Raw genomic sequence first — 10,998 nt, 5'->3', positions numbered from 1 at the left:
TCTGTTTAGATTCTTTGTATACTACAAATTAAGAAGCCTTCTATAACACAAATTGTTAGTTTTTCAAAGGCTTAGAGAAACAACTTTCTGTAATTTACAAAATTGTCAGTACGCTCAAAAGAGAGGCATATCCTTTTCTATACAGACACCCTCCAGATACTTTTCTACTCTCAGAAGATTCAGAAAGTGCCAACTGTTGAATTTTTAATAAATAGATATATGGTGAAATAATAGTTAAATTTTGTTATTTTCCCCAAGCCATATAAGGAATTCTGTTGGACTAACATTTCTTGGGATATTATTGTAAGTTAAAATTATTTTCTACTGGAGAGAATTTCAAGACTTTTATGAATATGCTTTTGATATTCAAAAGCCCAAAGGACTAAGTATGAACACACCATATTCCGAAACAGAAATAGGTGATACATAGGGAAAATGGGAACAAGTACTTAGAGCCAAATATTGATTGGGATGTAGCCTTCACTGACCTCCCACTTCCTGCAGAGTTGACTGTTTATTATATCACCTTTCTCCAGATCTTTAAAAAACTTTTTTAAACATTATAAATTGTCAAAATAAATAATTTGTATCATAAGTAAATGATGGTTAATGAATCTTATTTCCTCCTGGTATGCCTATTTTACAGTGCATATGTTTCATAAGCACAAGAGAGGATTAATTTAGGTATCATTATCTTTGTTTACTTAATATCAGACAAGGATGTCAGTATTCTACATTTATCTGGTTTTGGCTCTCAGAGAAAGTCCCATCTTTGTTTAAATGTGGTTTCTCCTATGAGGATTTCCTAGGTTCAGAACCAGAACTCACCTAGCAGGGTGTCACAGTTTCAGTGTGTCCTCTTTCAGGTATTAAGGAGATTAACAACCTGGTTTACTCAACTATCTTTTAAGCATCATTGTGAAAATGTGACAGGATTTCACCGTTTGAGCTTTATTTAGATATACACTTTTTAAAAAGCCCTTCCTGAACACACATATTCCTCTCCACTTTTGGAAAATGTCTTAAAAGAAACCTTTTCCAATACAAATGCAGAAAAATAGGTACACAAACCAAGCCACCACTACAGAAGAAGAATAAAAAATTGCAACTCTATTAGGGCATGGACTTCCACATGTTCACACAGTACTTGCTCTGGTTTTTTTTTGTTTGTTTGTTTATTTTTGTTTTGTTTTTGTTTTTGTTTTTTTGCCTTGCTTTTTTTGCTTTCTTTTTTTTAGAAAAAACATTTTGACATCTTTTTTTTTTTTTTTTCTGGACATCTAATGACAATGCAAGTGAAAAACATCACATTGGGTAAGGAGTTTTGAAGGAGGTTTGAATGCAAGAGGGACTACTCTCTAACTTAAAAACAAACACAACACTATGAAGAGGGAGTGTGCATCTTTGAGAAACCTTTTTCTTCAAAGTGAGTGCACAAAATGAGGGGATTCACTACTGGCTCTTTCGCTTCACGGTGGAAGTGACCACTTTATGGTCACTTCAACATTGCTGCCCTGTTTGGGCTGCGATTCAGGCTTACAAATAAATTACATAATCTGAGGGAGTAGGAAAAAGGCTTATAAGAAGTTTCTATTCATTTGAAAGGTAAAGAACCCCCACCCCATTTGACTGTCTTTTCTTCCATCTTTCCTGCAGCAGAGTTTTATTTCAGTCTTACTCATGAGGGAGATGGTGAGGTGTAAGGCTTGCAGTCTTAGCGGCTGCTGTTTTTAATCGCTTCCTTTGCAGCGATAATCAGAGGAGTCAGGCTGGAGAGAGGCTTGGCTAATTTTAAAAATGGATGCTGTAAAAGGAAGGAAAAAGAGGAATTATTGGAATTCTTTCCTCCAACAAGTACACTACTTTACATTTTCAAGCAGCCCTTTTTAATTAAGATATATTTTGAATACCCAATTAAATATCATTTAATTAAAAACGGTGCCAGCTTTTGTCCTTCAGATGTTTTTGTACTTCAATGTCATGAAATCCTCTGGAAGCTGACTGGCAGAGTAAGAAACTCTGAGGGATCTTATAAAATCTCACTGTGTTTGCAACAGTCTGACTCTCTGATTTTCCTAAACTGAAAAATTTATCTAGAGAAGCTGTCATGCTTGGAAAAAGTGTATTTAGTTAACTACTAAAGAACTTTATACAGAAACCAGTGGCTTACTAACTGCTAAACTCAGCAGCCGTGCCTCTACCATTTCTCTTTTGGCCCCTCTGCAGTACTTAATAAAAGTGAATATCCCTTCCTTCTTTGAATTTTATTTTTTAATTTTTTGCCTTAGAAGCATGTGACATTCTACCATATTTGGTCTCTTCCATGCGCATGTACACTGAATATTCCAGCTCCATTTTCTTCCCTGGTTTCACTTCCTCCTCCTACCTCCTACTCATGAGAACTTGGCTGCCATTGTCTTCTTTTTTTTAATTTAATTTCTTACAGATCTCATTCTCTTTCATGGTTTCAACCCACCATCAGCTTTATGGAGATGACTCCTAAATCCATAGTGTGTGACCTGATCTCTTTCCTAAACTCTGGTCCTAGTTTTCCTGCTGGATATTTCCTATGGGATGTTCTTCCGTCACCTTAAATTCAACATTTAAAAAGTTATGTTACAGTCTCACAAGCAGGGCAATCTTGTGTAATGTAAGCTACAGGGGCTTTGGAGTCAGAGCACTTAGGTTAAATCCTCATTTCTGTTTATTAAAATGGTTAAATGAGGTAAGTGGCAGTCCCTTGTAAGTTACATAGGGTCAAGAAATGTTAGCTGTTATACTGTCTTCCATCACTTGCCTTCTTGCTGAATGCTGCCATTGACTTGATAGCCTGAAGTCACTTTTGTCTTCCTCTTATGTTCTAAATGCAATAAGCTACCGGGTACTCTCTTCTCAACGTCTCTTACATTTATCTCTTGCTTATTATTATTATTTTTTTTGAGATGGAGTCTCGCTCTGTTGCCCAGGCTGGAGTGCAGTGGCATGTCTCAGCTCACTGCAACCTCCGCCTCCCAGGTTCAAGTGATTCTCCTGCCTCAGCCTCCTGAGTAGCTAGGATCACAGACGCATGCCACCACACCTGGCTAATTTTTGTATTTTTAGTAGAAACAGTGTTTCACCATGTTGATCAGGCTGGTCTCGAACTCCTGACCTCAGGTGATCCACCTGCCTCGGCCTTCCAAAGTGTTAGGATTATAGGCATGAGCAATCACGTCTGGCCATCTCTTGCTTTTTCTAATTCAGTCCTAATCATCTTAATCCCAAACCATAACTCCTCCTTGGTCTCCCTGTCTCCATTTTTTTCTTGTTGCTAATTCTTACCACATACTACCAGATTAATCTTCCTAAACAAAGTTGTCATCATGCTGTCCCTCAGACATCTTCAGTGTTTCCCCACTGCCTACAGCCCCAACTCTTAAGCCTGGTGTTCAAGGCCCACCACAGGATTATCTCCTGCAGCTTCTTTACTTGAACTCTTTATTTCAGCCACACTTTCTAGGTTCTGTTCCTATAGACCTTGCCCGTATGTCTTTGGTTAAACCCTAATACTTCCTTCCATTTGAAATCCCTTCCCTTATTTTCTTCAACTTATCTAAAAGTGATCACTTCTTCAAGGCCCAGCAGACCTCTTTCCTGTTTGCAGACATTTTCTGATCACCCCTAGCTTACGGAAGTATTTCTCTAATCAACCATGTCATTTACTATTGGAACAGTTCTTTGGGTTGAATGAGTCTCTAAACAGCTTTGCATTATATTTTCATGTACCCAAGACGGTTGTGAACGTCTTAAATGGAGGAATCATGCCTTTTAATAGGTTTGTATACTGCACTTATGCTTTACAAATGGAAGTTACTCAATAAATATCAATTGATGGACAGAGAATTGTCTTAGGTCATACAGAAAGACACACAAATATTCAAGACCTGTGTCTTTTCTCCAGCCTTCCAGTGGGGTGAATGTCATGCATCTCTCGCCTTTCTAATCTTGGAAATGGCAATAATAGGCTAGAGTCAGAGAATGGAGTTGCATGGACTCAAAGAGAAATACGGGCTGTTGCTTACATGTATAAAATGAAAAGATGCAATAAACTATTCAATTTAGACTCAAAATACAGTTTTGCATCAGTTATCTGACTGGTTCATATAAAAGAATTGTTGGGGAATGAATTAACTAGATAATTGATTTAATGATCTATTTAGCTGGACAGTCACATTTATCTGGATAGCCAGTTGAAGATAACTTACATCTTCAATTATCTTTACAAGAAAACATAAGAGGAATGTGTATCAGAATGTGTATGTGGAGTGGTGGGAGGGCTAAAAAGATATAAAAGTGATATACTCAAAAGTTGACTTTCATCTGTAATTTGAGGCTGGATTAATTAGAGGGTTAACAAAGGGCCATTCCAGATTTGACATTTTAGGGCCTTATGATAACCTGTGAAATGCTTGCAGGTAGCAGAAAAGAAAAGATGTAGTCTCTTCAGTTTCTCCAAAAAGGTCTATTCCAGGTATGATCTGAGTTAGGGTGGGATATTTTTTTGTCTGGGCGTGGCTCTGTCTCTGGAGGGAGTTCAGAAACAACAGGAACAGGTTTTTCTTTCAGGGGGTAGGCTAGAACAGACAATCTGTGGTTAACGCGCTGTATAACCAAGTGTTGCACCTTCTGTTTAATTGGCTTATGTGTTCAAAATCACAAAGAAAAATAGCAGTCATTGTTCTTAGATGTTAAATGTCTTCATACATGTCCCTGAGAAACACTCCCCAGCAGTGAAGCTATGTGTATCATCCTGGGCACGTACTGCTTTATCAAATAAAGACATATTTTTATCTAAATTGGTTTGTGTGTGATGTATGGTAGAAAGTCAGACAATTCAGGGCTCATATCCCAGCTCTGCCATTCAAGAGCTGTGAGCCTCAACTTTTACATCTATAAAATGGGATAATAATGCCTACCCTATAGAGTTGTTATAAAAATGAAATAATTTATTGAAAGAATTTGGTACATAGTAAGTATTATTTCTCATCATATATATTAATCCCTGAGAGCCATGAAAAGGACAAATGGTTACAGAGGCACTCACCACTGGATGGTACTCACCCAGGCAAGCAGGTGCCTGCCAATTGGCATCACAAGCAAAGGGGCTTTGACCAGTAAAGCATTAGAGTAGCAAATGCCATGGAAATAATTGCATAGTTATGTAGAGAATTACCTCCGGCCAAGAACACCTGCATACAACATCCAGGGGCACAAGTAAAGTTTAGAACAAAACACCAACACCAGAGGGTCACATTGCTTTTTTTTCCTTGCAAAATAAGACTCCAGGAAGAACAAAAGAGATTTACGGATTACACTGCCAACTTCTCAGAAGAAAGGCAACATGTCAATCAATCATGTATTAGATGCATGCCTAGAGTTATGTGCCTGTGGTCTAAAATAAAATGGTAATAGCCTAACTCTAGACATCTCTTGACAGAGCTCTCTGTCACACATTGAGATGGAAAAGCTGAGTATAATGCCTCTCTTTGTAATTGTCCTATTTTATTTTCACCTGCAAAAGCTCCTTGGCAGATCCTCGCCTATCGACATCCATCTCAAGACAGCGATTTAAAAAGTCACGGAATACAGCCGACAGTCTCTCAGGATTCTGGAGCTCTGGGGTTCCATTAGTGGCTATCAGATACAATGCCTGTAGAAAAAAATAGAAAAATCCATTCGGCACATACATATTAAAATCATGGGTTGGCACAGAAGGCAAAAATCCAGTTTCTTCTGGTTTACATTCTGGGTCTTAATAATTCCACTTTAGAGAATGACACATATCTTTCAAAGCTTCTATAACATTTAGAAATGATTAATATTGGCAGTAACTGACGTGACAGTAAAGTGTCCTACCTCCAAAAACTTAAAAATAAGGTTATATTGTTGTCCTCCGAGAGTTAAGCCAGAAAAAATCCACATATAATGAATATGTGATTAAGTACCTAGAAAATTAAACCAAAGGATTGCCTGTAAATCTATTTATCTAAAGACTTGGAGAATACACATACATCCATTCATTTTGACCTGAGTATAACTTTGGGGAAGTGCAATGGAAAGGTAATTGTGATTTACTAAGTGCTCATCTTGCTTGAAGAATGTTTGTGAATAGATGTAGAATGAAGAGAGTACATTACAGAATTAGGGAAGTACAAGGAACCAGAAGACGCCAGTGCCTGGATGAGAGAGGCAAGCTGTGGGGCCCAAGAACTCAAATACTTTTACCCTGTGGCAGCTGTATCACTATTGATTTTAATTAGATTTCCCATGAAGGTACACCTACAATGAGAGGAAATATGAGAAAAATTGACAATAGTAGTCTTGGCACCTGACAATTATCATGGTAAAATAATAAGTTGCTAATAATCGTATATTTCTCTGAGAGCTTTGTAGTATAAGGCCACCACTAAGAGATGTCAAGTCATGATGTCCTGAGAGAATCAAGGTCTCTAGTCTTCCAATCAGAGAGCTGAACTCAGGACTATGATTAATTCACAAAGGTAAACTCATCTTTTTTTTTTTTTTTTTTTTTTTTTTTTTTTTTTTTTTTGAGACGGAGTCTTGCTCTGTTGCCCAGGCTGGAGTGCAGTGGCATGATCTCGCTTCACTGCAACCTCCACCTCCTGGGTTCAAGTGATTCTCCCACCTCAGCCTCTGCAGTAGCTGGGATTACAGGCATGCATCACCATGTTAGTAGAGATGGGGTTTCAGCATGTTGGCAAGGCTGGTCTTGAACTCCTGAACTTAAATAATCCACCCACCTTGGTCTCCCAAAGTGCTGGGATTACAGGTGCGAGCCACTGCGCCCAGCTGAAGGTTCTTGATACAAGAAAGCTGGCCATTACTGATGCCTCCTCTCAGCAAACAATTCAAGAGCATTTAGTATGTACCAGATAGTTTATTAGACACTGGAGAGCTAAGGATGAATAAGACAGTGATCTTGCTTTGAAGAATCACGCAATTTAGTGAGGGAGAGAGACATATATAGAGCGCGACTGTACAGCGGACCAAGAGCTAATTGAGGAAACTAGAAAGCACTAAGTAAATACAAGGATGAAGTAGTTCACACCAGAGCTCAGAGAAAGCTTCATGGAAGAGGCTGACATTTTAAAAGGGTATTGAAGAATAAGTAGGAGTTTGCCTGCAGGTACTGCCAGGGTTTTACCAGCCCATGCAACAAACCCCCTAACTCTTATGAAAACATGTTCCCTCCTGAACTTGCCTGGGTTTTGCAGCAAATTATCATCCCCTTTCTCCTTTCTCTACTCTAGCTTCTGTTATTATTATTATAGGTATTTCTATAAAAGTCCTTTTGCAGGCCAGTTTTCATCAGCTCTTGAAGACATCTCTTCTTTTTAGTAACTCCTACAGATGTACTTTAGAAAGGGTCAGGAACAACCATTTAATCTAGTGACTGCCAACTTTACAGCATGCATCGGAATCATCCAGAGGGTTTGTTAAAACACAGGTTTCTGAGCCACCCCAAGAGTTTCAGTAAATATGGGCAGGGGCCCAAGAATTTGCATTCGTATTAGTGTCCTGTTCATGTTGAAGCTGCTGGTTCCAGGACAACACTTTAAGAACAACTGGTTTAATCCACCCAAGTAATTAAGCAATGGGCTAAACTAGAGGGTCCCAGACTTGTCTGCACATTAGAATCACTTGGGGAGAGTTAGAAAATCCCCATGCTCAGTTCTCACTCCCAGAAAAATTAAGTAAAAACCTCTGGGAACAGAACCTAGGCGCCAATAATTTTAAGCTCTCCAGGTGATTCCAATTTACAGCCAACAATGAGAATCCCTGGCTGAGAACCTGGAGCCCACTTCACACATAATAACTTAGAATCTCCGCATCATATGTACACCAAACGTAAGAGCCACAGAATTCCATAGGAGATTGTCTTGCATAGCAATGTGTGAGAACTACAATGCCATGTGCTTCTCTACAGTGCATGGAAACTTTTGGCTTTTCCTCCTAGTACTAAAAAACCCATATGTGAATACATCTCTCACCCCTACGAAATGTACATCTTCCTTTCCCCCAACTCTCATCCCTTTGTAATTTTCAATACCTCCACTGATGAACAGGAAATGCAGGTGGCAGCTATTAGGACTCCCATGCCAAAATACAAGTCAGTGACAAATCCAGTTTTGACTAAAAGGAGATGGGATGCTTTTAGAAAATCACTGATTGGGCTAAAATCGAATAGTGCACAATCATAGCAGATATAGTCAATTAAGTTCAAACTGTTTTTGTTCTTGGATGATTAGTGCTTGAAGCACCTGTCCTCTCAAACATCTTTATTCCTTTATTAAAAGAAAATCAGTTGCTACAAATTGCATTCCCTGCCTCCTCCTAAAACTCTTTTATTTCAGCTGGCTACAACTTCCCCAAAGTCACTGTTCTTGCTTTTTTGCTTGCTCTGTAGCCAAGCCCAGACCTAAGCAAGCACATCTCTTTCTTCCTTTCCCAGATTCGTTTTCACTCTCTGTAGATCTGTATTCATGCTATACTGTCTCATTTTCTCACTTTACTTTCACCATTCTTAGCTTAATACATTCTATTCCACATAATTTTCTTCCTTAAAAGTACATACACATCTTCTCTACCCGAGTCCTTCTCATCTCTCTTCAATCTATGCATAATTACCTAAGGAAATACTTGGCCCTTTTTCCATTCCATTTATGAATCCAAAAAAATGACCTTAATGATAGTTGTTATGCCTGAGTAGTGCTAGTGAAATAGTACATCAAGGGAGAAGAAAGCCCTGTAATTTGAAGGAAAATCTGAAGTAATGAAGAGCCAGTGCTACGAACCTCTACAGTACTTCAAAGAACCGTTATGTCCTCCTCAGAACTTCGACAAAAAGGTCTGGCTGTAGTTTTTGTTAGGGGGTGGGTCTGATAGGGGGTGGGTTTGTTAGGGGGTGGGTCGGAGGTTTTGATTGGTGGTCTAACAGCAGACTCCTGCCCCGGTTGATTAAGTGTTGATCTTCTGCTTATACTCCCTCATCCCTAAACAAGGTATCAAATGCAAGGCTGCCGTTTGCTCAACAATATATCATAAATATTTTTTGATGTTTTAAAAATTCTTCATAAATATCATTTTAAGAGCTGCATAATAGTTCATCATGTCGATGCACCATAATTACTATTGGTGAACTGATTTAAAAACGCATGCAGTAAGAAAAAGGCTGAAATACACCAATTTGTGAACACTGGTCCTCTCTGGATGGTAGGATTGTTGGTGACTTAATTTTTGAAATACATTTTTTAATTTTCCAAATTTTCAACAATGAACACAGTTGCTTTTATTATTTTAAAAACTCCAAAACATTATTTAGAAATATAGTTAAAAAGCTGCAGTGTCCAATTTACAAAAAAATCCCCATCTATTTCTCTTTGTCTTCCTAGGATTAAACCTGCTTTTCATCAAGCCCTACCCTTTGAGGGAAACAAAAACCCAGACTATTTCTTTTGCAACTATTGTTTTCATTTTAATTGCAACAATATTATTTCAAACTAATTTCCATTGCAAAAATCCACACTTTCAGTTATATATGGGCTAAACTGGCTTTTGTGGACTGGCCTGGGAACCTAATCACTATGTATAATGCCACTTCTATGGGAAAATGCACTCTGAGGTCCAAATAGTTAACTTAAAAATGTGCCTTTGGAACATATCCTGTGAGTAAGCTGAGGACTCTCTTAGTAAAAAAAAGAAAATTGCTATCCACTACCCTGCTAATGAGAGACAAATACAGTTGTAGCCAATACAACAATGACAACAAAAAGGGTTTTACTAGCAAAGTCAAGCATTAGATGAAGAAAGATGAAGGACAATTATTCTAGGCATGAGTGATAACATGTTGGTTTTATCTGAGCTAATGAAAACTCAAAGAAAATAAAGTGGCTATTAGAAATTAGACTAGAGATTTCCCATATACTAGTTGGTTGCTTCTAATGTTAAGTAAGAAACCATATAATCATCTTTCCCCCCTTCTTCCTCACCCAGCAATCTTCCCCTCTCCCCACCCTTACTATAAATAGTCCACCAGGTTTTGTTAATGCAACCTTTAGAAATGTCTTTCATACCCATCCACTTCTCTCTATCCCTATTGTCTTTGCTTAAAGTCAGGCTTCTTTCAGATGGTTCCAAGGTTGATAACCTCCTAACCATTTTTCCATTATTCAAGCCTTTTTATTCTTCCATCCATCCTCCTTAACAATCTTATCTCATCACAGTTCTCCTCATGTAATTCACTTCCTGCTTTAAAATATTTTGTCACTCCCCATGGTCCACAGATGTGGTTTTCAAGCTGTGCTCCCCAAAATTCCTAAGAGCAGTTAAGAGGGAAAAGAAGAGGGAGAGAGAGAGGAAGAGAGATTCTAGGACCCTCCCCAACATACATTTTCTTTTTCCTTTTCCTTTTTTTTTTTTTTTTTTTTTTTGACAGAGTCTTGCTCTGTTGCCAGGCTGGAGTGTAATGGTACGATCATGGCTCACTGCAATCTCCACCTCCTGGGTTCAAGCGATTCTCCTGCCTCAGCCTCCTGAGTAGCTGGGATTACAGGTGCCCACCACCACACCCAGCTAATTTTTGTATTTTTAGTAGAGATGGGGTTTCACCTTGTTCGCCAGGATGGTCTTGACCTCCTGACTTTGTGATCCACCTGCCTTGGCATCCCAAAGTGCTGGTCGTAAGCCACCGCTTCCAGCTCACAAACCTTTTTCAATCAGAAAATTTGTGTGTTTTTCTCCATTTATTTGTGCTTCCAAGCAAGGATTCACTGGAATCAGAGGATCATTATTGTTGTTTGAAAACCACTGATTCACAGGACATAATAAAGATTCCTTAGGTAGTCCTGTATGATTTGCCCCCTGCCCACCTTTCCAGTTCCAGTTTCCATCTGTACTCTTCTCACCCTAGGGCGCTTCTCCCAACTCCTCTCCTGCCCC

General features: G+C 38.7%; 1 protein-coding gene across 3 annotated transcripts in view; it reads right to left on the bottom strand.

The window, feature by feature from the left end:
- Window positions 1–1,184: 1,184 nt before the first annotated feature.
- Window positions 1,185–10,998, bottom strand: part of PAK3 (p21 (RAC1) activated kinase 3) — a 286,207-nt gene continuing 276,393 nt past the window's right edge. For all 3 annotated transcript variants that reach the window (XM_025373283.1, XM_025373282.1, XM_025373281.1), the window contains 2 exons: window positions 5,552–5,689; window positions 1,185–1,804 (listed from right to left, as the gene is read on the bottom strand). In XM_025373283.1, coding sequence (XP_025229068.1) covers window positions 1,715–1,804; window positions 5,552–5,689 — 228 coding nt within the window. In that variant the 3' untranslated portion in view covers window positions 1,185–1,714. The remainder of the gene's footprint in view (window positions 1,805–5,551; window positions 5,690–10,998) is intronic.

This window comes from Theropithecus gelada, chromosome X (assembly GCF_003255815.1).
Source record: "Theropithecus gelada isolate Dixy chromosome X, Tgel_1.0, whole genome shotgun sequence".
In the NCBI taxonomy this organism is placed as follows: Eukaryota; Metazoa; Chordata; class Mammalia; order Primates; family Cercopithecidae; genus Theropithecus; species Theropithecus gelada.
The sequence above is the reverse complement of the archived record's forward strand: the minus strand, read 5'-3'. Positions and strand labels throughout refer to the sequence as shown.